General features: G+C 42.0%; 1 protein-coding gene across 1 annotated transcript in view; it reads right to left on the bottom strand.

Annotated features, from left to right (window-relative positions):
• ALDH7A1 (aldehyde dehydrogenase 7 family member A1) overlaps positions 1-27109 on the bottom strand; it is a 50395-nt gene that overhangs the window by 9960 nt on the left and 13326 nt on the right. The window contains exons 5-12 of the mRNA XM_073010717.1: positions 26652-26775; positions 19969-20101; positions 18752-18796; positions 16640-16717; positions 14125-14222; positions 7374-7415; positions 4762-4856; positions 1485-1569 (exon numbers count right to left, since the gene is read on the bottom strand). Of these exons, the coding sequence (XP_072866818.1) occupies positions 1485-1569; positions 4762-4856; positions 7374-7415; positions 14125-14222; positions 16640-16717; positions 18752-18796; positions 19969-20101; positions 26652-26775 (700 nt within the window). The remainder of the gene's footprint in view (positions 1-1484; positions 1570-4761; positions 4857-7373; positions 7416-14124; positions 14223-16639; positions 16718-18751; positions 18797-19968; positions 20102-26651; positions 26776-27109) is intronic.

Raw genomic sequence — 27109 nt, 5'->3', positions numbered from 1 at the left:
TTAGAACAGCTTTCTCAATGAACAGACCGATCCCTTCCTGTATGCTCTCAATTGAGAACATAAGTCAGCATCCTTTTTCCATAAAGAACCAGATGGTAAATATTTTATACTTTGGAGGACATACGTGATCTCCATCCCAATACTCAACTCCATAATTATAGTGCAAAAGCAGCCACAAATGACATGCAAATGAATGGGTATGTCTATGTGCCAAGAAACTTTTTTTTACAGAAACAGGCAGGGCTAAGTCTGTTTGCCAACCTCTAGCTTAAAGAATGGTTATCAATTCCTCAAAGTACTGCACTCAAAATATAGGGTCAGTTTACTCATTACAGTGTGACCATTCTCTAAGGAAACATCACAGTCTCAGTAGTTGGTGTGTAATTCAAGGGGGAAGAGAATGATGCTGTCCTATGTTATGGCTGCTGGAGACTAGAGCACTGACAGTGACCCAGCAACAGAGGAAGAAGGAAGATGTACGTAGGCCTCTATGAGGAGGAGGCATGTTAGCAGAGCCATCCCCACTCTGGGTGAAGAATGTTTCCAGCAGACAGCACAGCAGGACAGAGCCTGGCACGCCTGGAACACTGAAAGGATGTTGGAGAAGGTGGAGCTCTGGGAGCAAGAGGGAAAATGGACACAGAAAGGTTGGTGAGAAGGCAAGCAGGGCAGGAGGCAGAGAGCAGACCAGGAAGGATCAGGAGCCTGAAAAAAGAAGAAATCAAGAGGACTCTAGGTTTTAATCTAAAAGCAGGCCTGGTGCAATGGCTCACACCTGTAATCCTAGCACTTTGGGAGGCTGAGGCAGGCAGATTGCTTGAGGTCAGGAGTTCCAGACCAGCCTGGCCAACATGGCAAAACCCTGTCTCTACTAAAAATTACGAAAATCAGTCAGGCGTGGTGGAATGCACCTGTAATCCCAGCTATTCAGGAGGCTGAGGCAGGAGAATTGCTTGAACCCAGAAGGCGGAGGTTGCAGTGAGCCGAGATCAAGCCACTGCACTCCAGCCTGGGTAACACAGTGAAACTGTGTCTCAAAAAAAAAAAAAAAAAAAAAGAAAGGAAAAAAAGTCTAAAAGCAATGAGAAGTTACTGAGGAGTATTTTAAGCAGGAGAGTGAATTATCTGATTGCATTTTAAAAATCACTCTGTAGCAATGAATGCAGAAAGGTCAGTTAGGGGATTCTTGCAGCCTTCCACAAGAGGGCTGGTGTCGGCTTGGACAAGGGTAATAGTAATGAGAGAGAAGCGCACTAAATCTCACTCCACCTAAACAACCTCTCCCAGTCTCACCCACTAGCCCACATCAAGCACCCAGGGTCGACACCTAGGAGCAGACACGATACCCCAAATCCTAATAATCTGCTTCACGTGCCTTCAGGCCTCTCAGGAAAAGAAAAGAAACTCCAAACCTCAGACCAGAAACACTTGTTAACAACAGCTCTCAAAAAGGGATCGCTTTGAAAACAGAAGGACATACTCACAGTCCCATGGGTTCCCAACTCGGATCTGTGCATAGGCCTTTTTAAGTCTGTTTACAACCTCATCATGGATACTTTCATGTACAAACTAAGCAAAAAAAGAGATATTCAAGGGCATAGTGTGATAAATGTACACATTTTTAAACAATGAATAATTTTCTTGATAGTTACTGAAATACTATAATCTCTAAAAATATAAGCAAATCAAAGCATGTTTTTTTTTATTATATAATTTCTCATTTTAATATTAACTATATGAAGTTAAAAATTTCCTTTTAGGTAGATATTAGAATAAAATCATAAGCCCTTTTTTTTTGAGACAGAGTCTCTCTGTCACCCAGGCTGGAGGACAGTGGCGTGATCTCGGCTCACTGCAACCTCCGCCTCCCAGGTTCAAGCGATTCTTATACCTCAACCTCCCAAGTTGCTGGAATTACAGGCACCCACCACCACACCTAGCTAATTTTTTGTATTTTTAGTAGAGATGGGTTTTTGCCATGTTGGTCAGGCTGGTCTTGAACCCATGACCTCAGGTGATCCACCCACCTCGGTCTCCCAAAGTGCTGGGATAACAGGTGTGAGTCACTGCACCCGGTCCATAAGCCATGTCTTCATCAAGTTTCCAAGAATGTATTTGGCTAAGCTTCACAAATGCATTAAAGAAGGCCTCAAGTACATCTGTCCCATACTGTAACCCTAAGTCCCAGTGAACACAGAGCAGTCATAACTGACCTCTGCTGGGTAACTACAAATACTTAGCCCCAGGCTACATAGGTCTCCAGAGGAGGCCTTAATTAGGTGAGAACAACCCTTGCATTCTCTGGGTAGTTGTGAGGTCCATGCTATGCTCCAAGTGGCAGAGCTGAACTTGCCAAACCATCTATGCTCTGGGTTAGTCTCCATGTGATGAATGAATTGACATTATGAGAACTAGTCATGAAGCAGTCCACAGTATTGGAATTTTTATGTGTATATACTGCTAACTCTAAGGAAATCTATTTGGACAATGACTAATATTATCTATTAATATTTAAAACTAATATAAAGGACATCAATAAATATTTGCTCCAAAACACATGAAAAAAAGAAAACTGGCTGAATAGAGAAATATTTGGCTTTCGTGTCATTCCATATTTTAACATGTAATGTAGGGTATAATCATTCGGAATACATGGTTTTTTCTTAGCTTTAATATAATCTTTAATGCAATTTAATGTTTATGGTGAACACATTTAATAAACTTTAATGTTACAAATATAGTATCAGATTATTTGAGAATGTCAGCTATGTAAAAATAAAGATTTATTTTCATTTGTGCAAAACACCTGAAAAAACAAGTATGAAAAGTGTGAGCGGCCAGGCGCGGTGGCTCACACCTGTAATCCCAGCACTTTGAGAGGCCAAGACAGGCAAATCACCCAAGGTCAGGAGTTTGAGACCAGCCTGGCCAACATGGCAAAACCCCATTTCTGCTAAAAATACAAAAATTAGCCAGGCACGGTGGTCGGTGCCTGTAGTCCCAGCTACTCGGTAGGCTGAGGTGGGAGAATCACTTGAACCTGGGAGGTGGAGGTTGCGGTGAGCTGAGATCACACCATTGCACTCCAGCCTGGCCAACAGAGAGATTCCATCTCAAAAAAAAAAAGAAAAAAAGAAAAAACAAGAAAAGTGTAAAGATAATTTTCATATCTTTTAGCTTATTCTAATTAATTTAGATTATATCAGTCTTATAAAGAATTTGTTCACACTCATCATGAATGAAAACAAAAACCCAAAGCCAATTCCTTAATAATTCAACTGAATTATTCCTTTTTCATTACAAAAGGAAAACTCAACAATAATAAAAAAGGCTCAAGTCCAACAGAGCTTAAAAAGAATTTTTTTAAAATGGCAAATGCAGCCAAATTTTGTACCTAACTAAAATTTCCTCAGGGCCGGGCATGGTGGCTCCCACCTGTAATCCCAGCACTTTGGGAGGTCGAGGTGGGTGGATCACCTGAGGTCAGGAGTTCAAGACCAGCCTGGCCAACATGGTGAAACCTCGTCTCTACCAAAAATACAAAAATTAGCCAGGCAGGGTGGCACATGCCTGTAGTCCCAGCTACTCAGGAGGCTGAGGCAGGAGAATCGCTTGAACCCAGGAGGTGGAGGTTACAGTGAGCAAGATCACACCACTACACTCCAACCTGGGCAACAGAGCGAGACTCCAACTCGAAAAAATAAAAATAAAAATAAATTTAAAAAAGCAAAAAACTTGCTTATAGTATAGTCTTTTAGTACCAAAAAGTCATGAAAATCAAAGTTATAACACATACTAAACTGAAGTCCAGCTCAATCTAAGTATAGAGATTAAAATTCCTAAATCCCACACTGAAGCTAAACCACATCTCCTTACATACACTTCATATTAATCTGTCCTCTCTCTATATATACGTATGCAGGCTATATATGTATATAGAGAGATCACACATATACAGAGCCATTTGCTTTTTAATGAATCACATCATTTCAAGTCAAATCTAATTCTAGACTTGAGGCTAAAAATTAAAATGTTTATTGATTGATTGGTTGAGACAGAGTCTTGCCCTGTCGCCCAGGCTGGAGTACAGTGGTGCAAATCATGGCTCATTGCAGCCTCATTGAGCCCTTTCTTGGGCTCAATCAATCCTCTTGCCTCAGCCTCCCAAGTAGCTGGGACTACAAGCATGAGCCACCATGCCTTGCTAAATTTTTTTAACTTTTTATAGAGACAGGGAATCACTATGTTGCCCAGGCTGGTCTCGAACTACTGGGCTCAAGCAATACTCCTGACTTAGCCTCTCAAAGTGTTAGAATTATATGTTTGAGATACTGTGCCCAGCCTAAAATGTTTAACACGGTTTACTACTTAAAATGTTTTTATAAAAGAGCAAGACTCTATTTTTAGCTATAGTTTAATAATTTTTTTAATTTTTATCTTGTTTTATTCTCTAAGTGACATTGAACTTCGTCCATATTGTTCTAGGGGTAGGACTGAAAATAGGTCTCATCTCCTAGTCCAACTCCAATGAATTGGTAGTGGAACCCCTACTAGCTTGGGGTGGGAAAAAGGCAAAGTCCCTGATTGATTAACAACATCTGCCATGAGCACAGAAAGAGAACTGCACCACATATTTGCCAGCCACATCTAGAGAGCACATCGTTCTAGCAGTATTGCTGACACCTCCCTAACAGCAGAACTCATTAAAAAGTAGTATTTTAAAAGCAAGACAATCTCACGGGCCTATGCAGATATACTCACCAGTCGCCTCGCAGTCGTACACCTCTGGCCAGCAGTTCCCACCGCAGCGAAGAGAGCTGATGGAACAACTAAGCTGAGGTCTGCATCTTCAAAGGCTTAGGAAAGCACAAACACTTCCATCAGTGAACCAAAACAGGTAGACAAAGTATTTGTTAGCTAGTATAAAACAATGTTGTTTTCTGGTTTGGGTTTTGTTTTTTGTTTGTTTGTTTGTTTGGTTTTTTTTGAGACAGAGTTTTGCTCTTGTTGCCCAGGCTGGAGTGCAATGGCACAATCTTGGCTGACTGCAACCTTCACCTCCCGGGTTCAAGAGATTCTGCCTCAGCCTCCCGAGTAGTTGGGATTACAAGAATGTATCACCACGCTTAGCTAATTTTTGTATTTTTAGTAGCAATGGAGTTTCACCATGTTGGTCAGGCCAGTCTCGAACTCCTCACCTCAAGTGATGCACCCACCTTTGCCTCCCAAAGTGCTGGGATTACAGGCATGAGCCACCATGCCCAGCAAAAGCTTTTATAAAGCACAGTAAAAGAACATCAAAACTATTGTTGTAAAGTAAGCATATTAATGTCACAAAGACATATATACACATAATGGGGAAAGGCACACTCTTCTTCCAAGGAAGATTATGAGCTCTATGATCTTTGCCCAGATCATAGAAGGGTAAATTGAGGCTCTCGCCCCTCTGGCCTCTTCATCTTTTATTTCTCAGGGGTTTGTTTGTTCTTTTTTTTTTTTTTGAGATGGGGTCTCACTCTGTCACCCAGGCTGGAGTGTAGTGGCGCTACAGCCTTGACCTCCAGGGCTCAAGCAGTCCTCCCACCTCAGCCTCTCAGTGGCTAGGACTATAGGTGTGCACCACCACGCCCACGTAATTTTTGTATTTTTTGTATAGGTGGGGTTTCTTGTTTCTTTTTTTTTTTTTTTTTTTTGAGACGGAGTCTCGCTCTGTCGCCCAGGCTGGAGTGCAGTGGCCGGATCTCAGCTCACTGCAAGCTCCGCCTCCCGGGTTCACGCCATTCTCCTGCCTCAGCCTCCAGAGTAGCTGGGACTACAGGCGCCCGCCACCACGCCCGGCTAGTTTTTTGTATCTTTTAGTAGAGACAGGGTTTCACCGTGTTAGCCAGGATGATCTCGATCTCCTGACCTCGTGATCCACCCGTGTCGGCCTCCCAAAGTGCTGGGATTACAGGCTTGAGCCACCGCGCCCAGCCGTAGAGATTAAGAGTTTTTGTATCTTTTAGTAGAGACGGGGTTTCACCATGTTGCCCAGGCTGCTCTCAAATTCCTGGATCAAGTAATCTACCCACCTTGGACTTCCAAAGTGCTGGGATTACAGATGTGAGTCACCACGCCCAGCCTATTTTAACTTTTCAAGCCTCAGTTTCCTCATCTGTAAAATGGGGCAATAATGCCTGGGGTAATAATGGATGGTAGTAAGTAGATAAGGAAGAGCTGTGCTCTGAGGTCTGGCTACCAGGATACAAATTCTAGCATTTGTCATTTGCTATCCTGTCACTTCAGGTATATAATCATTGTAAGTCTCAGAATATAACCTTCAAATTAGATTAATAGCAATATTTACTTCATAGGATTGTTGTAGGGATTAAATGAAATAATGCATATAAAATAGCTGAACACAGTACCTGGCAGACACTAGTGCTCACTAAACGTGAACTATATTTTTTACTGAAGTCTCTCTTTAAAAGTTCATCTAGAGGCCAGGTGTGATGGTTTATGCCTGTAATCCCACCACTTTGGGAGGCCAAGGCAGGTGGATCACCTGAGGTCAGGAGTTCAAGACCATCCTGGCCAACATGGTGAAACCCCATCTCTACTAAAAACACAAAAATTACCTGGGCATGGTGGCATGCACCTGTAATTCCAGCTACTCGGAAGGCTGAGGCAGGAGAATAGCTTGAACCTGGGAGGTGGAGGTTGCAGATTGCACCACTGCACTCCAGCCTGGGTGACAGAGTGAGACTCCATCTCGAAAACAACAAAAAAAGTTCATCCAGAACAAACACTTCACCATATACTTCTTATATCTTACACATACTCCTTATGTGTGTCAACTACAAATATCTAAGCATTTTTGTGACAAACTCAAACAGGTAAAAAAGAGTATTAAGTAATCTCTAAGCCTATAGGTAAGTGATTTTTTTGTAATGCCTTAGGGACATGTTCTTTACCAATATAAAAGCACTCAACATTCCACTAAAGACAAAATAATGTTTTTGAAATCTAAAGAAATGATCAAGTCACATAAGAGTTACTTAAGTTATTCTAGAGAAATGTGGCCAGTTTTCAGCAAACAGAAGAAGAAAAAACAATAAATAATGCCACACTACAATGGCAATGGAAGTCTCACTCACAGATTCTAGATCATCCCAGGTAACATGTTTTAAACATGAATACCTTTCCTTTTTAGTTACCTCTGCCTTCAAACCAAGCTTGTGTCCTGTCTCCCAAGTAAAATTCCTAAACACAGGAACTAGGTCTCAGGCATATGCAACATGGAAGAAATGAGATCCAAAACAAGTTTCATATATTCAGGATGGCGATTGTGGAAACTGAACAGAAAACAAACAAAAACAAAGGGGCAGCCTTACCAATAATGGCATTGTTTCCTCCAAGTTCCAACAAACTTCTCCCTTTAAAAAAAATTATATATAAAAATCAATGCCTAGTTCCATATTTACTGCACACTGCTATATAGCCTAATCCCAATTATTAAATTATATAGCCTGTCCAATTATTTTTTATATAGCCTACCCCAATCATATAGCCTATCTCGATTACACCGTGTCCCAATTATTTTTCAACTTAAGATTTTCTAGTTTATAAAGTAGCATTACTATTGTATCAATATCAAATGTACTGATTTTAGTAACTACTGTGGTTATACAAGAGAATGTCAACATTCTTAGGAAATACACCAAAATACTTAGTAATAAAGGGGACGCATCTTTGACTTAATCCAAACAGTTCAACAATAATATGCACCCACAGAGAGTGTGTGTGTGTGTGTGTGTGTGTGTGTGCCCGCGCGCGCACTCGTAGATATTGCTGGAGAGAGAGAAAATGATAAATCAAATGGGGCAAAATGTAAGCAATTAGTGACTCTGATTAAAGGGTTTACAGGAATTCCTTATGTTGGTCATATAATTTTAGGTTTGAAATTATACATGAAGGTCTACAGCCAAACCAAACCACCCTGAACGTGCCCGGTCTTGTCCGAAATTATTCAAGAAAAATAAAGTAAAATAGGACAGCAACTGTAGAAAACAGTATGGCAACTGCCCCAAAAAATTAAACAACAGAGCCTGGGCAACATGGCAAGACCCTGTCTCTACAAAAATTAAAACAAATTAGCTGGGCATGGTAGTGTCTGCTTGTAGTCCCAGCTACTCGTGAAGCCCAGGAATTTGAGACAACAGTGAGCTGTGATCGCACCACTGCACTCCAGCCTGGGCCAACAGAATGAGACTGTCTCAACTAAGTAAGTAAATGAATGAATGAATTAATTAATTAATTAATTACCATATGATCGAGTAATTCCACTTCTGAGTATATAACCAAAGGTAGTAAAAGCAGGGACTCTGTAGATATTTGTACACCAATATTCATAGTAGCATAATTCACAATAGCCAAAATGTGGCAGCAACCCAAATGTGCATCATCTGATGAATTAGTAAAGTAAATGTGGTATATAAATACAATGAAATATGCAGCCTTTTAAAATTTTTATTAATTTTTTTTTTTTTTTTTTGAGACAGGGTCTGATTCTGTTGCCCAGGCTGGGCTATACTGGCATGATCATGGCTTACTGCAGCCTCAACTTCCTGGGCTCAAGCAATTCCCCCACCTCAGCCTCCTAAGTAGCTGGGACAACAGGCATGCACCACCATGCCCAGCTCATTTTTGTACTTTTTTTTGGCAGAGACAGGATCTTGGCATGTTGCCCAGGCTGGTCTCGAACTCCTGGGCTCAAGAGATCCTCCCACCTTGGCCTCCCAAAGTGCTAGGGTTACAGGCATGAGCCACCACACCCAGCTTATCATAGAGCCTTAAAAAGTTAATCCTACTACATGCTACAAGATGGTTGTACGTTGGGCTGGGCGCGGTGGCTGTAATCCCAGCACTTTGGGATTTTAGTCTCTACTAAAAATACAAAAATTAGCTGGGCGTGGTGGCGGATGCCTGTAATCCCAGCTACTCGGGAGGCTGAGGCAGAAGAATTGCTCAAACCCAGGAGGCGGAGGTTGCAGTGAGCTGAGATCACACCACTGCATTCCAGCCTGGCAACAGAGTGAGACTCCATGGTTGTACCTTGTAGACATTATGTTAAGTGAAATAAGGTAGTCACCAAAGGACAAATACTTACAACCCCACTCAAATGAAAGTAGTCCATATCAATGCAACAGAAAGAAGTAGAAGGGTGGCTACCAAGGGCTGGGTGTAGGGGGAAGGAGGGATTAGTGTTTATAGGCTATGGAGTTTCAGTTTTACAAGATGAAAAAGTTCTAAAGATAGGCTGTATGATCATGTGAATGTACTTGACACTACTGAACTGTGTACCATGTTAACCATTTTTAAGTAAATTTTATGTTGTGTGGACTTTCCTCGACAATCAAAAAGAAAGAAAGAAAGAAACCTATGGCCCATAAGGCCACCATAAAAATCTCTCCTTACAATTTGATAGTGTCTTCCAATCTTTTCTCTGTGAATTTATATTTAGTTGAGATTATTTCATTTTACTTTATTTTCTGATGTCTTACACCTTTCCCCTAAGTCATTAAGAGTCATGAAAAGAAAAATCACTCCACAGCATTCCATCATGAAGACATACCAAATTTTATTTAGCTGTTTCTCCAGTGTTTAATATATTTGTTGATTATCTACTTAGGTTAGGACTCTTGATAGACACTGCCAACCTATATTCTAGAAAAGTTATATAGCAGGCCATGAGTGCCATTCTTTTCTTTCAGTCGGAGTCTTGCTCTGTGGCCCAGGTTGGAGTACAGTGGCGTGATCTCAGCTCACTGCAAACCTCCGCCTCCTGAGTTCAAGTGATTCTCCTGTCTCAGCTTCCCAAGTAGCTGGGACAACAGGCATGCACCATCACGCCCAGCTCATTTTTGTATTTTTATTAGAGACAGGGTTTCGCCATGTTGGCCAGGATGGTCTTGAACTCCTGACCCCAGGTGATCCGCCCGCCTCGGCCTCCCAAAGTGCTAGGATTACAGGCTTGAGCCATCACACCAGCCCACCATTTTTTTTTCTTTCGTTTTTTAAGAGTCACCCAGGCTGGAATACAATGGTGCTATCATAGCTCACTGCAGCCTCAATTTCTGGGTTCAAGCAAACCTCCATCCTCAGCCTCCCAAGTAGCTCAGACAACAGGCACGTGTCACAACACCTGGCTTGTTTTGTTTTAAGAGATGAGTTTTCACAATGTTGCCCAGGCTCTGGTCTCAAACTCCTGGCTTCCAGTGATCCACCCACCTTGGCCTCCCAAAGTGCTGGGATTACAGATACGAGCCACTACACCTGGCCTATAAATGCCATTCTTACCTTACTCCTCCCAGCATAAAGATCTGAGAGATTTGTTTGCCTCAGTTTTAGACATATGTTTATTTATTTATTTCTGAGACAGACTCTCACTCTGTTGCCCAGGCTGGAGTGCAGTAGTGCAATCTCAGCTCACTGCAACCTCTGCCTCTGAGTTCAAGCAATTCTCTTGCCTCAGCCTCCCAAGTAGCTGGGCACGCCGCCACACCCAGCTAATTTTTTTGTATTTTAGTAGGGATGGGAGTTTCACAGTCTAGCCCAGGCTGCTCTTGAACTCTTGCCCGGCCTTAGACATACATTTATTAATGATCTTTTGACCATAAATTTCCTTAAGTGCACTTTAAAATCAGCTTCCATGTGAATAACTTTTATTCATTTGTGGTATCAGGAGCATATGTGACAACAGGAGAGTATCTTCTCATTTTCATTGCTCTGAAACAGGTAAGCATCAAGTGAATATTAATTATGAAGATGTGGCCGTTATTACCAAAAGCCACCAAATGCTACACCATCTCTAGTCTCTGCTGCAATCATTGAATTAACGACAGCTTGCTGGCTATAGCATAGCACTATGCTAGATGTTAAGAAGACAAGGAAGGAAACAGAAGCTTTTACACCTGCCATTAGCTTCTCCTGCCTGGCTGCAAGTGATGTTTGGCAGAAGAGGAGGGATCTATACTTTCTACATCCTTCCAGTTCTCTATCAGACACTCTCTGACTACACTCCTAACCACCAACTCCTCCAAGAAAAGCACCTATAACTTAAGAGAGGCAGATACATTTTAAAAATTATAATTCTACTACTACTACTACTACTACTACTACTACTACTACTACTACTACTACTTAGCCAAGAACAACAAACTACTGCCTTGAGTAAGGAAAAGGGGAGAAAGCTGAGAAGATGAAATCTGCTAGTGGAACTAATGATGTTGAGAATCTTTTCATGTGCTAACTGGCCATTTAAGATGTCTATTCTAGGCCTAGTGTGGTTGCTCATTGCTTGTAATCCCAGCACTTTGGGAGGCTGAGGTGGGTGGATCACGAGGTCAAGACCAGCCTGGCCAATATGGTGAAACCCTGTCTACTAAAAATACAAAAATTAGGCATGGTGGCACATGCCTGTAGTCCCAGCTACTTGGGAGGCTGAGGCAGAAGAATCACTTGAACTCAGGAGGCGGAGGTTGCAGTGAGCCGGGATCTCACCCACTGCACTCCAGCTTGGGTAACAGAGCATGAGAGTCCATCTCAAGAAAAAAAAAAAAAAGATGTCTATTCAAATCCAATGCCCATTTTTAATTGGGTTGTCTTTCATAGTCTTAAATTTGAAGAGTTCTTTAGATATTCCACATACAAGTTCCTTATCAAATAACTTCCAAACATTTTCTGCCATTCTGTAGGTTGTTCTTTTCACTTTTTCCTGATGTCCTTTGAATCACAAAGTGCTTTAATTTTGATTAAAAACTAATAGGTCTTTTAATTGTTGTTGCTTGTGCTTTAGTTGTCATTTCTAAGAAACTATCACCTAATCCAAGGTCACGAAAACTTATTCCTATGTTTTCTTCTAAGAGTTTTAAAGGTCTTTGATACATTTTGAGTTTGTCTTTGCATAGGAGATGTAGTAGGGGTCTGACTTCACACTCACGTGTATAGACAGCTGGTTGTGTCAGTACCATTTGTTAAAAAGACCACCCTTTCCCCATTGAAATGTCTTGTCACCCTTGACACAACTGACCATAAATGCAAGAGTTTATTTATGGACTTCCAATTCTATTCCATTGATTTTTGTGTCTATCGTTATGCTGGTGCCACATAGTCTTGATTATCATAGTTTTGCCATAAATTTTTGGACTGAGAAGTGACAGTCCTTCAATTTCCTTCTTTTTCAAGATTGCTTTGGCTTTTTACGGTCCATTGCATTATCCTATTAATTTTAGGATTAACTTGTCAATTGTTACAAGACAGAAAACTGGGATTTTTACAGGAATTGCACTGAATCTGTAGATCATGTGGACCATATTGATACCTTTACAACATTAAATCTTCCAAAAAATGAAAAGAGGATATCTACTCATTTATTTAGGTCATCTTTAATTTATTTTGATGATGATTTTAGTGCTCTGTGCAACAGACTTACACTTCTTCTGTTAAATGTATTCCTAAGTATTTTATTCTTTTTGATGCTACTAATAATTGAATTGTTTTCTGGATTTCATTTTTGGATTGTTCATTGTTAATGCATAACAATATAATTGATTTTTGTATCTCAATCTTGAGTCCGGCAACCTTGCTGACCTTTTTTATTAGCTGTTTTTTAATAAATTGCTTTGCCTAATAAAAAGCAACGCCTACATAGTTAAACAGTTGACAGATTAGTCAAATTTTGTCTTATGCTGGGGTTAAAGTCTAAAATTCAGCCTAACAGCCAAAAATCGATAGCCAGTGTTATCCTCGAAAACCTTAGAAATCATTCATAAAGCACAGTACAGTATACAAAGCTATGTCTATACAACTCTTTTCAATCATGTATCCATGATCCATAGCCATGATCCATATGCATATGGATACATATCCATGATCCATATATATGATTCATATACATGAAAGAGCAGATTTAAGCCTTCTATTCCAACTCACTGTAAGTTCTGTACTCAGTGCTCCTGTTTAAATGATGACATTTTTCTCACCACTATACTAATGAGAAATGACATTTTTCTTATTTAATTTGCCAAACAGGACTAGTACAATTTGATAAGTGTAAAAAGTAAGTAGAGGTTCCTCTTCAAAGACTTTCCTCCCCATCTAATTAAAACTAAATAACTTCTCTTAAAAGCAAAATTTATTCAAAGACCTATGCTCCTAAATATTTGCCCTGGCATGCTTACACTGGTCCAAGTACACATTAGGTTATAGCCTGTTCCTCTTCCTTATTTAAAAGTGTTTTTACTTTTCTCAGCATTCCGCAAGTTACTTTCTCCTTCCTTTGTTCTCCTCTACCTTTGCCTCTTTTAAAAAGTTCTAAGTTGCTAGCCAATCGGGACCAATACAAAATGTGAGGTTCCATTCCAGCCAGTGGAAACCGGACATAGCAGTAGAGTGGACGCGTCAGGTTATAAATGACCCTGTCTCCTTTGTCCAGTGTACTCTCGTACCAAAACTACTGGCGAGTGTACCCTTTCTACAGGAAGTAAAAATGGCCTTACTAAATAAATTTATGTTCAAGTACTATTTCTTTACAGTATGAAAAAACAAACATTTCAAACATAAATATTCTATGTGATTCAATTATACCCATTTAGAGAGAAAATGACTTCCTTTCATAAATTTTTTTTTAGATGGAGTCTCGCTCTGTCACCCAGGCTGGAGTGCAGTGACGCGATCTTGGCTCACTGCAAGCTACGCCTCCCAGGTTCAAGTTATTCTCCTGCCTCAGCCTCTCGAGTAGCTGGGACTACAGGCGCCCGCCACCACGCCCGGCTAATTTTTTGTATTTTTAGTAGAGACGGGGTTTCACTGTGTTAGCCAGGATAGTCTCGATCTCCTGACCTTGCGATCCGCCTGCCTCGGCCTCCCAAAGTGCTCATATTTTCATAAATTTTGGTATTTAAATTTAAGACTTCCCTAATATTCAACTGCTAATAACTGTACCCTTTTCTTTTACTTAGACATTCAAATAAACGTGACCACTGCCTCCATGGAAAAGGTTGAGGGGAAAACAAAAACTCAACTTTTAGATTTCACCTCCATATTTGAGAAAATTAAAATCCTCATTAGAAAGCCAACACTTACCAAACCTCTCCTGTACCATCAGGGCCACCTGTTTTCCCACCTGAGTGCTCCCAGTGAAGGACAGCAGGTTCACTCGTTCATCTTTGGCCATTGCTGTGCTACAAGGGAACAGACATGGTCGGTCACCCAAGCAGAGAAACCCAGCAATGACAACTTCTAATGGTACCCAGCACTGAAGTGTCCTTGGAAAAGCAGTCCCTCGAAGCTACAAGAAAGTCTGTCCCAGGGGAGCAAGGGAACGTCTTCATGAGAAGGAAAAAAGTTTTTCACAAGTAGAACCATATGGCAGAAGAGGCTAACCTGCTGTGAACATCTGAATAGAAATCACCTAGAGGAAGTTGTTAGGGAAGAAAGTCTTTCCTATACTGAATGAGTGACTGGACAATATGATCTTAGCATTTCCTTGCCGAGCATTCCAGTTTTACAGACTTTTAACTGCTGTGAAATTCCTTTAAGGATTAAAACTTGGGCAGGACTAGCCTAGGCAACATTGTGAAACCCCGTCTCTACACAAAATACTAAAATTGGCCAGGTGTGCAGGCATGCGCCTGTAGTCCCAGCTCCTTGGGAGGCTGAGGTGGGAGGATCACTTGAACCTGGGAGGCGGAGGTTGCAGTGAGCTGAGATCGAGCCACTGCACTCCAGCCTAGGTGACAGAGTGAGACCCTGTCTCAAAAAAATTAAAATAAAAGAAATAAAAAATAAAAGAATTAAAACTGAAAAGCCTGTAGGGAAATATCCTAAAGCAGGGGTCCCCAAGCCCCAGAATGCCGACCAGTACCAGTCTGTGGCCTATTAGGAACGAGGCTGCACAGCAGGAGGTAGGCAGCAGGCGACCCAGCAAGCATTACTGCCGGAGCGCCACCTCCTGTCAGATCAGTGGCAGCACTAGATTTTCATAGGAGTGTGACCCCTATTGTGAACTGTGCATGCAAGGGATCTAGACTGCATGCTCCTTATGAGAATCTAACTAATGCCTTATGATCTGAGGTGGAACAATTTCATCCTAAAACCATCCCCCTGCCGTGGCCCACGGAAAAATTGTCTTCCACTAAACCAGCCCCAGTCCGTGGTGCCAGAAAGGTTGGGGACCGCTATCCTAAAGTATTCCTCACAGAAGTTGGCTTACAAAGGCTATGCTAGGATTTCCAGTTGCTTCTAAGGAATGCAAATCAGACACTACTGATTTGAACCTCTCTGTTCCTAGTTCAGTGCTACAAAAGGTCCAGTGTTAGCCAAGCGGGGCAGCCACAGCATCAGTCTAACGTAGGGCTGTACAGCTTGGCTCAGTTACCTAGGTCAGTCTTCCGAGGTTCAACCTAGCAAGCACGAGCACTAATATTCAAAGTGGCTGCTGCTTAACATGCTCCTGTATATACTACCATAATTATCTGAGCTATTGCAAGGCCAACACAAGCACTAGATACCCAGAATACAAGAATACAGTCAAAGGCCGACTCATGTTTTAAACGACACTTAGATAATATTTCACTCTGCATTGTACATGTGGGAGTTGTATTTTGTAAAATTTTCTCATTAATATGAAAAACAGAGTAACTTACTGCTCCTTTTTGAGATTGCCCAGTAAGTACAACAGTATGTTAAAAGTGTGGGAAGGCGAGGAAACTAACACTTTAGCCACACCAGTATGGGTTGTAAGACTTGACTCCTGGAAAACTCACCTAATCAAAGTCTAAGCTGATAAGAACTTCAGCTTTTATCCCAGTTCAGCACAATTATAGTCCGTGTCATCTTAGTATCATGACAAGTAAAAGCAGCAAGACACAAAAGGCCACATATTATATGACTACATTTATACAAAATGTCTCAAATAGGCAAATCCATAGAGACAGAAAATTCTTTAGTGGCTGTCAGGGCATGAGAGCAGGGGGAATGGGAAGAGACTGCCAATGGGTATGGGATTACTTTCTGGGCTGATCAAAATGTTCTGGAAAAAGATAGTGGTGATAGTTGTACAATACCCTGAATATTTTTAAAACCACTATATTGTACACTTTAAAAGAGAGGATTTTATGGTACACGAATTGTGAATTATATGGCAATTTAAAAAGAAAAAAACAATTTTACTAAAAAGAGGCTGTGTTCCCAGGGTTCCCTTTTTCGGTCAGCTGAGAAACTCAGACAATAGGCTAGGTTCTCGGCAGGCAGTGAGACCCCAGACTACAATTTCATAGCTTTCTTTGTAAGTAAACACCTTGACAAACCAAGTGTCAGGAAGTCACAGGCTGCCCCCCATTACAGCAGTTTGTTATTTCAGGATATAAACACCTTAGAAACAGTACTTCTGGGCAATTAAAAAGACAATTCTTATTCATCCTCCAATAGAGGTTAGGCATTAATACAATAAGAACCCAACAAACTCCATAATAATAATGATTTCAAAAACCATTCTCAACTCCTTAGTTAAAAGTGAGTTCATTATTCTAGTAACGATGATTCTAGTTGGTGAACCTGGGGTCCTTCAACAGAGGATGCTCTCAGCCTAATAACCTACCCAATATCTGCTCCACCACAAGTCAAGGAACAAATCGCACCAGGCAGCCTGTTGTCCTCCAGAACCTTGGCTATTATCCTAGAAAGGAAAAAGCAATTATTGAGGCAATAATTTAATTTCTGAAGTCATTTTTTTAAAAACAAGGAATAAATTCCAACCACTTGACTCTCCTTTTTTCAACTTTCTCTCCCATCCCTCAAATATACTATTCTCTTGCTTTTTCAGCCCACTTTTCAATTTCTAAGTCACTGTTCCTAAATGGCCTTCTAACATTAAGAACACTCTTATACCAGACTCTGCCCTCAAACATTCAGACCTGGATTTCTCCTCACATATTGAAAATGCCGTTTTCAAAAAACTATTAGCAGAATTTTTTTTTTTTTGTCCTAAAAGAATCTTAAGGCCAGGTGTGGTGGTTCATGCCTGTAATCCCAGCACTTTGGGAGGCCGAGGCTGGTGGATCACTTGAGGTCAGGAGTTCAAGACCAGCCTGGCCAACATGGTGAAACCCCATCTCTACTAAAAATATAAAAATTAGCCAGGAGTGATGGTGGGAGCTTGTAAACCCACCAACTCAGGAGGCTGAGGCAGGAGAATCGCTTGAACCTGAAAGGCAGAGGTTGCAGTGAGCTGAGATTGTGCCACTGCACTCCAGCCTGGGAGACAGAGCAAGACTCCGTCTCAAAAAAAAAAAAAAAGAAAAAATGAGCCAAGCATGGTGGCATGTACCTGTAATCCCAGCTACCTAGGAGGTTGAGGCAGGAGAATCGCTTGAACCTGGGAGGCAGAGGTTGGAGTCAGCCAAGATTGTGCCACTACACTCCAGCCTGGGCGACAGAGCGAGACTCTCTCTTAAAAAAAAAAATTAGCCTGGTGTGGTGACCCACACCTGTAATCCCAGCTACTCGGGAGGCTGAAGCATGAGAATCTCTTGAACCCAGGAAACAGAAACTACAGTGAGCTGAGAAGGCCCCACTGCACTCCAGCCCGGGCAACAAAGACTCTGTCTCAAAAAAAAATAAAAAATAAAAATTAAAACAATTACCCTTGCTCTTTTCCAGCCCACCACTTTCCAATTCCTAAGCCACTATTCTAAATAATCGTCTAGGCTGGGCGCAGTGGCTCATGCCTGTAATCCCAGCACTTTGGGAAGCTGAGGCAGGTGGATCACAAGGTCAGGAGATCGAGACCATCCTGGTCAACATGGTGAAACCCCATCTCTACTAAAAATATAAAAATTAGCTGGGCGTGGTGGCACATGCCTGTAATCCCAGCTACTTGGGAGGCTGAGGGAGAAGAATCACTTGAACTAGGGAGTAGGAGGTTGCCGTGAGCTGAGATTGTGCCAGTGTGCTCCAGCCTGGGTGACAAAGCGAGACTCCATCTCAAAAATAATAATAATAATAATAATCTTCTAATATGAAGAACCCTCTTGCCCACAGACTCCACCCCAATTTCTCTACTAATAATTCTGAAATCAGAATGCAGACCAGGCAAGCAATGGAACATCAAAGGTACATCCTAATCCTACATGGGAAGGCACCCTAACTCTATACATCCTCCAAATTCCAGAATGATACATCAGTCCCATTGCTTTTATGACTTAATCAGAGCTCCCAAGTTCTCAAATACAAGTAAAACACTAATAATTGTTTAACCAAAAGATGCAATACATTTCAGTGTTAGATGAATCAGCAGATTAGTATAACAATCAATTTTGTTAACACTCTATTAAGCAAAAGCAATGTAAGTATTAACTGTATAGAAATCTATTCTCAAAACCATTAACTTGTTGAATAGTGAGAAAATATAGCTCCTAAATTGCAAAAATTTCCTTTCCACTGAAGATGCTTTTATTTTCCAAGTGACAAAATAATGTCTGCAAGTGTTCAATCAATATGTCAATATCTGGCATGTTTCCAAAGAGTTAAATTAAATGACAGGGCACTGAAAGCACTCTGTATATAAAAATAATATTACAAGCAAAGGAGAAAGAGGTTATTCAAATTCCATGCTATGTGACTCTTTGACATCAGATTAAAAAGTCATGGCTATTAATCACCCTTTCGATATCATTCCATACCCAGGAAAAAGAAAGCCACACGTACTTACTTTGTGACAGCCACACTAATGAGGGAAGTGGTTGGAGCTCCTTTCCTTAAGAAGGTTAAAACAAAAAAAGAAAAAGAAAAACTTATTGACATAACCCATAAATACCTTTTATTATCAAACAGACGCAAAAGTGTGAGAAAACGCTCTGTCCAATCAGACAACTGACAAATGAGTCTAGTAACTGAAACAGAAATCTGTCCTTTAGCTGGGTGTCTTTGAGACCTAAGGAACAACAAAACTTTCATGAACACAAAAATGGCACCAAGCAATTCTGAATCAGCTTGCTGCACTACTCGCAGGAATCGTTACATTAACCTCAGCCAATTATGGGAAATGAGTGAAGCAGAAATCTACCAACGTGCTGCATTAACTAAACTTTCCTTGGAAAACTCAGAGAGCCGAGGAAAACTCCACAATGAGCCTTTTTTGGATTCGAATGTTGGAAAACATGAGTTTGCTTCACCACATGGTGCAAATTATCAGTCCTCCCAAATATGTCCTATTTTAGAGTTTTTGAATAGATTCAACTGAGTACCACACATTTAAACTAGATTAATAACTAGCGGAACAGACGTAAGCAAAATGAGCCAAAAACAATTGTCCTGATTTTTCTCATTTAATTTCTTCCACTGAACACAAAAGCAAAAAACAAGTAACTGTTTGCCATCTATAATATACAGACATTTTTACTATCAAATATTTACTTAAGTTGAAAAATTTAAGACCTAAATGAGAACACTGACCAAGTGCCTCAGAATTACTTGGGAGTTTACTATCAAAGTTTTACTAGCCAGGTGCAATGGCTCACACCTGTAATCCCAACACTTTGGGAGGCTGAGGCAGGTGGGTCACCTAAGGTCAGGAGTTCAAAACTAGCCTGGCCAACATGGTGAAACCCCATCCCTACTAAAAATACAAAAAATTAGCTGGGCGTGGTGGCACATGCCTGTAATCCCAGCTACTTGGAAGGCTGAGGCAGGAGAATTGCTTGAACCTGGGAGGCGGAGGTTGCAGTGAGCTGAGTTCACACCATTGCGCTCTAGCCTGGGCAACAAGAGTGAAACTCCATCTCAAAAAAAGATAAAAAAGTGTTATTGAAGAAGCCAGGTGTAGCGACACACACTTATAATCCCAGTTACTCAAGAGGCTGAGGCAGTAGTATCTAGAAATGCTATTTTTATCACTCACTACTAGAGAGGAAAGTGAGCAGGTCTTACCAGAGGCAGACATTTCCACAGATCATGGCAATGGCATTGTTCCAGCCATACACTGCCACAGGGAAATTGAATGCCGTGATGATTCCAACGAGGCCTACAGGATTCCACTGCTCAATCAGCGCATGGCCAGGTCCTGAGAACAGGAAAAGGATGCAACACGCTGAAGCAAGTTAATTTAATGCCCATCAAGTTAATAAGAACAAATGTATAGCAGACCGGAGATTTCAGGTGCCTTATAGTGGGATATTGCTACACAGCCGTGGGATATCGGTACATTAACTAATGTACAACAAAAGTGGTTATTACTATACTACCTTGTAAATCATAATGATATTCATTATGCCTCTGATCTTCATAGGACTCTGCATAGATCAGAGCAGTATCAGTGCACCTGGGAGACAAGGACACTTTCTAGAGATGATGGGTGCCCTAGGTGGTATGAACACAAAGGGCAGAACATGACCAGGGCACAGGGACTTAGGCCCATGTTCTTTGTTTTGTTTGCTTTTGAGTCAGTCTCACTCTGTCACTCAGGCTGGAGTGAAGCGGCGCAATCTCAGCTCACTGCAACCTGCACCTCCCAAGTTCCAGAAATTCTCGAGCCCCAGCCTCCTGAGAAGCTGGGATTACAGGCACACACCACCATGCCCAGCTAATTGTTGTATTTTTAGTAGAGAAGGAGTTTCACCATGTTGCCCAGGCTGGTCTCAAACTCCTGACCTCAAGTGATCTGTCCACCTTGGCCTCCCAAAGTGCTGGGATTACAGGAGTGAGCCACCACACCTGGCCTCCCATATTCTTTATGTTACCCGATGAATCCCTGGGCCAACATCTCTGAATTCGAGACAAGATGGCTCATTTATTGGTGGAAGATGGGACGGGGGAGTTCTAATAATTATATATATGTTGAATAAATGAATTATGCAGGCCAGGCGCCTGCAGATTGGGGAGGCAGAGGTGGGCGGATCACGAGGTCAGGAGTTCGAGACCAGCCTGACCAACATGGTAAAACCCCGTCTCTACTAAAAATACAAAAATTAGCCGGGTGTGGTGGCACGTGCCTGTAATCCCAGCTACTCAGGAGGCTGAGGCAGGACAATCGCTTGAACCCGGGAGGCAGAGGTTGCAGTGAGCTGAGATCCTGCCATTGCACTCCAGCCTGGACAACAGAGGGAGACTCCATCTCAATACATAAATAAATAAATAAATAAAATGAATTATGCATATCTTTACATTCACTATAAGAAAACTAAAAATACAAATAAGCTTAACAGTGGCTCATGCCTGTAATCTCCAGCACTTTGGGATGCTGGGACAGGAGAATCACTTGAGCTCAGTTTGAAACTTGGATGAACATGGCAAGACCCCTGTCTCCACAAAAAAAAATTAAAAATTAGTTAGGTATGATTGGTATATGCCTGTAGTCCCAGCTACTTGGGAGGCTGAGGTGGGAGAACTGCTTAAGCCCAGGAGGTTGAGGCTGAAGTGACCTGTGATTGCACCACTGCACTCCAGCTTGGACAACAACAGAGTAAGACCCTGTCTCCAAAAAAAAAAAAAAGAAAAGAAAAAGAAAATACAAACAAAAATATTGTATTTTAAATACAAACTTTAAAGTCACCCATTATCCCTCAAGGTATTTATTTTAATTAAAGGCAGCTGGAACAGTATAGAACCATACCACAGGAATACAATGGTTCACAACTCCTGGTTAAAACCACAGATCAACTGGAAAGGCGGCTGTCCCAGCCATCAGTCTTTCTGACCACACTCATACTGCTAGCTAGGATGGGGGACCATACCACATGCAGCACCTCACTCCTGGGCCCTCCTTAATCTAGGCACCTTAATCCCTAGAGATGAAGTGCTGGCACAGCCTCTGCCTGGTAGGGCTCTCCTCCTCTCCTGCCCTCCCATCTCTGCCCTGATGTCACCCCCTTGCTTATAACCCTCTGGAGTTTGGATACCTACTGTAGCTATTCTCAGAATAAAGTCCAATCTCCTTGTCAGAAAAAGTCCCTTCCCAAGGTTCTCTTTCCGGTCCACCTGCCCTACCACTGTACCCTACAGCTGTGCTGAAGCAATGCAATCCCCCCACATAAGCCAGACTCGTCCAGCTTTCACACAGGCGTCTTCTTTCTTTAAAACAACTTCCAGCGCTCCACTCCTTCTCCTCTTTGTCCCATTTGGGACCTTACCTTGGCTGACCATCTCTTGGAGGCCTTCCCCGACTACACTCACGAGGCTGGGTTAGGGGCTCCCAGCTATGTGCCCACCATCCCACCGTCTACTCCCTCATATTACTTACCATGATGGAGTATGCTGGATATAATTACCTGTTTATTTATCTCCCACTGTAAGGTAAAATTTATAAGCTTATAAATCCCCTGAGGACAGGGACTATGCCTTATAGATTGAGTATCACCTAGTAGATTACCCGGCACCTGATAGATGCTCCGTAAGTATTTATTGAATTAATAAAGCCAAAGTTACCCCAAAGCTTCTACATAGATGAGTAAACTACTTTAAATAAAAAAAAAAAAAACTGTAAGCTAGGTGTAGTGGCTCATGCCTATAATCCCAACACTTTGGGTGGCCAAGGCAGGAGGATTATTCGAGCCAAGGAGTTCTAGACCAGCCTAGGCAACATAGTGTGACCTCGTCTCAACCAGAAAAATTTAAAAATTAGCTGGGCTTGGTGGCGTGTGCCTGTAATCCCAGCTACTCAGGAGGCTGAGGTGGAAAGATTGCTTGAGTCCAGGAGGTCCAGGCTGCAAGGGGTCACAATCACACCACTGCACTCCAGCCTGGGTGACAGAGATCCTATCTCAAATAAACAAACAAAAATGTACAAGCAACTGAGCAATGTTTTAATTGTGAGGCAGGCATCATAGTAGGTATAAATCAAAGGAGTTACCTGCTTGCACATGTACATGTCCCCAAATTGGAGGTTTATTAACTTTTTCTGAAACGGAGTTTTCCTCCTGTTGCCCAGGTTGGAGAGCAATGGCGTGATTTTGGCTCACTGCAACCTCCACCTCCCAGGTTCAAGCGAATCTCCTGCCTCAGTCTCCCAAGTAGCTGGGATTACAGGTATGTGCCACCACGCCCAGCTAATCTGTATTTTTATTAGAGATGGGGTTTCTCCATGTTGATCAGGCTGGTCTTGAACTCCCGACCTCAAGAGATCCACCCACTTCTGCCTCCCAAAGTGCTGGGATTACAGGCGTGAGTCACTGCATTGTTATTTTTTTTTTTTTTTTTTTGAGACGGAGTCTCGCTTTGTGGCCCAGGCTGGAGTGCAGTGGCCAGATCTCAGCTCACTGCAAGCTCCGCCTCCTGGGTTTACGCCATTCTCCTGCCTCAGCCTCCCGAGTACCTGGGACTACAGGCGCCCGCCACCTCGCCCCGCTAGTTTTTTGTATTTTTTAGTAGAGACGGGGTTTCACCGTGTTAGCCAGGATGGTCTCGATCTCCTGACCTCGTGATCCGCCCGTCTCGGCCTCCCAAAGTGCTGAGATTACAGGCTTGAGCCACCGCGCCCGGCCTCACTGCATTGTTATTAACTTTTTTTAGCTGGAAAAAAACTCCTGAAAGTGTTCAATGACATAAAATTAATATTGGATAATGGGAATCATTGCTAGATATCTAATTAAGGACATTAACTGTATATTAAAAAGACTCCCCCAACTCTTTCTACAAGAAGGGAATTTACTTAATATTCGGAGAAAAAGAGAAAAATATGATTTTTTAAAAAATATTTATTTCCTCATTATAAGGGCCGGGCGCGGTGGCTCAAGCCTGTAATCCCAGCACTTTGGGAGGCCGAGATGGACGGATCACGAGGTCAGGAGATCGAGACCATCCTGGCTAACACGGTGAAACCCCGTCTCTACTAAAAACACAAAAAACTAGCCGGGCGAAGTGGCGGGCGCCTGTAGTCCCCGCTACTCGGGAGGCTGAGGCAGGAGAATGGCGTAAACCCGGGAGGCGGAGCTTGCAGTGAGCTGAGATCCGGCCACTGCACTCCAGCCCGGGCGACAGAGCAAGACTCCGTCTCAAAAAAAAAAAAAAAAAAAAATATTTATTTCCTGATTATAAATGTAACCTAATAACCATCATGGAAATTTAGAAAATATAGAAAAATAGAAGAAAATCCACTACTAATAATTCTGCCACAGAGATAACCACTGCTACCACTTTAGCATACATTTCTATCCCAGCATTGCCAATACAGACATACAGTCACCTGTTTTGCTCCATCCACATTGCAAACATCAAAAATCGCACACACTCTTAACTGCGGTTTTTTTTGTTTTTTTTTTTTTTTTTTGAGATGGAGTTTCGCTCTTGTTGCCCAGGCTGGAGTGCAATGGCACGATCTTGGCTCACGGTAACCTCTACCTCCCGGGTTCAAGTGATTCTCCTGCCTCAGCCTCCATAGTAGCCAGGATTACAGGCATGCGCCACCACGCCTGGCTAATTTTGTATTTTTAGTAGAGACGGGGTTTCTCCGTGTTGGCCAGGATGCTCTCTAACTCCTGACCTCAGGTGATCTGCCCGCCTCGGCCTCCCAAAGTGCTGGGATTACAGGTGTGAGCCACCATGTCCAGTTTTTTTTTTTCTTACTCTTGCTGTCATCTTATTATCTTCGTTGTTATAACCTCAGAGTATAAGATTGGTTCTTACAGAACAGCTTATAATAGCAAAACACTGAAAACAATCCTACACATACATCATTTGGGAGCTGACTAAATAAATTATGGTCTCTTTATATCAAAATAGACAGCAGCAGACACAGCTGAAGGAAGCCCCTTAATAGACTAACATGAAAACAATTTCCAGCCTGACACAGTGGCTCACACCTATAATCCTAACACTTTGGGAGGCTGAGACAGGCAGATCACCTGAGCCCTGGAGTTCGAGACCAGCCTGGGCAACATTGCCAAATCTCACCTCTACCGAAAAAAAAAAAAAGTCAGGTATGGTGGCATGCACCTATAGTCCCAGCCACTCAGGAGGCTGAGGTGGGAGGATCGCCTGATCCCGCGGTTGTTAAGGCTGCAATGAACTGTGATCGTGCCACTACATTCTGGTCTGGGCAAGACAGTAAAATCTTGTCTCAAAAAAAGAAAACAAAAAAACAATTTCCAAGATATATTATTGAATATAAAAGTATAAAAGAGAATGTATAGTTTGCAGCCGGGCACAGTGGCTCACGCCTGTAATCCCAGCACTTTGGGAGGCCGAGTCGTGTGGATCATGAGGTGAGGAGTTCAAGACCAGCCTAGTCAAGACGGTGAAAACCCACCTCTACCAAAAATATAAAAATTAGCTGGGTGTGGTGGTGCATGCCTGTAATCCCAGCTACTCGGGAGGCTGAGGCAGAAAATCGCTTGAACCCGGGAAGCGGAGGTTGCAGTGAGCCGAGATCACGCCACTGCACTCCAGCCTGGGCAACAGAGCGAGAGTCAGTCTCAAAAAACAAAAAAAAAAGAATGCATAGTTTGCTATATATTTGGCTGTACAAGCTCTAAAAAAGATACACAAGGGCCTAGCAGGGTGGCTTACGCCTATAATCCCAACTACTGGAGAGGCTGAAGGGCAGGATCACTTGAGGCCAGAAGTTTGAGACCAGCCTGAAGAACACAGCAAGATCCTACAAATATAAAAAGGACATACAAGAAATTGAAAGCATTCACTACTTCCATGGGGTACTATGGCTTAGCCACAGGGGTAGGAGGGAAACTTTTCATCCTTTACCCTTTTACTGCTTTCTAATTTTCTGATATGAATCTATCGCCTCTTCAAAAAAAATTAACATTAGTATAATTTAAAAACAAGTAAATAAAACCTTCCTGTAAACGTGCGGGTTAGGGGAAGACAACCTTCACAAACATTATTTTTAGTACATGCTAATAGTCCACTAAAATTGGCTTAGATTTTTTCCCCTTATGATTCGACATTTAGGTCATTTCTAATGTTTTTAATTGATGCCACAATGAACTTCTTTACACATAACTTCTGTCTCACTTCAGATTATTTACTTAGATTCTTAAAACTGGGCTCTTTAAAGTTACAGCTCTTTGGGCATATTTCCAAATCATTTTACAGATGAGTTAAAAGTGTCTAACCATGCACTTGCCAACATTAAGTTTTATCTTTAAAATAAAAAGGTTCTTGATCTAACATTTTCATGTTTTAATTTACATTTCTTTGAAAGATTGAGGCTATTTTCACCTATTTATGTCACTTTAAATTTCTCTTATGGCCAGGCGTGGTGGCTCACGCCTATAATCCCAGCATTTTGGGAGGTTGAGGCAGGTGGATCATGAGGTCAGGAGATCGAGACCATCCTGGCTAACATGGTGAAACCCTGTCTCTACTAAAAACCCTGTCTCTACAAAAACATTAGCCGGGCGTGGTGGCGGGCGCCTGTGGTCCCAGCTACTCGGGAGGCTCAGGCAGGAGAATGGCGTGGACCCGGGAGGCAGAGCTTGCAGTGAGCCGAGATGGCGCCACTGCACTCCAGCCTGGGCGACGGAGCAAGACTCCATCTCAAAAAAAAAAAAAAAGAAAGAAATTTCTCTTTTGCACAGTCCATAGCCAGAGTACTTATTTTTTTTTTTTGGAGCTCTGTATATCAGAGTACAAAACTCAGCTTAACTAATTTCATTGCTTACTTTCAGAAGGCAAGATAGGTCCTCCAATCATCCGTGATAAACCAACAGCATAGTCACAGATATCCACATACTCCTGAACTTCACCCACACCTTCCACTAAGATTTTCCCCATCTCCAAAGACACCTAGAAATATAAAACGACAAGCAGAATTTTTCCAACAGAATTCACATTATAAACATTAAATTAAAGAAAGGGGGAAGCAAAACATATTTTGTAAATGTAATAAACTGAAGAAAGTCTGTTTTATTTTCCAAAGAATTTTCAAACACAAGAATTGCCTTCACTTTTTCCTGTCTACCTTGTTAATCTTTCCTCTAAGGAAAGAATTTTTAAAATACATAAAGTACAACCGGGCACAGTGGCTCATGCCTGTAATCCCAGCACTTTGGGGGGCCAAGGCGGGCGGATCACCTGAGGTCCAGAGTTCAAGACCAGCCTGGCCAACATGGTGAAACCG

This window comes from Chlorocebus sabaeus, chromosome 23, assembly GCF_047675955.1.
Source record: "Chlorocebus sabaeus isolate Y175 chromosome 23, mChlSab1.0.hap1, whole genome shotgun sequence".
Lineage (NCBI taxonomy): Eukaryota > Metazoa > Chordata > Mammalia > Primates > Cercopithecidae > Chlorocebus > Chlorocebus sabaeus.
The sequence above is the reverse complement of the archived record's forward strand: the minus strand, read 5'-3'. Positions and strand labels throughout refer to the sequence as shown.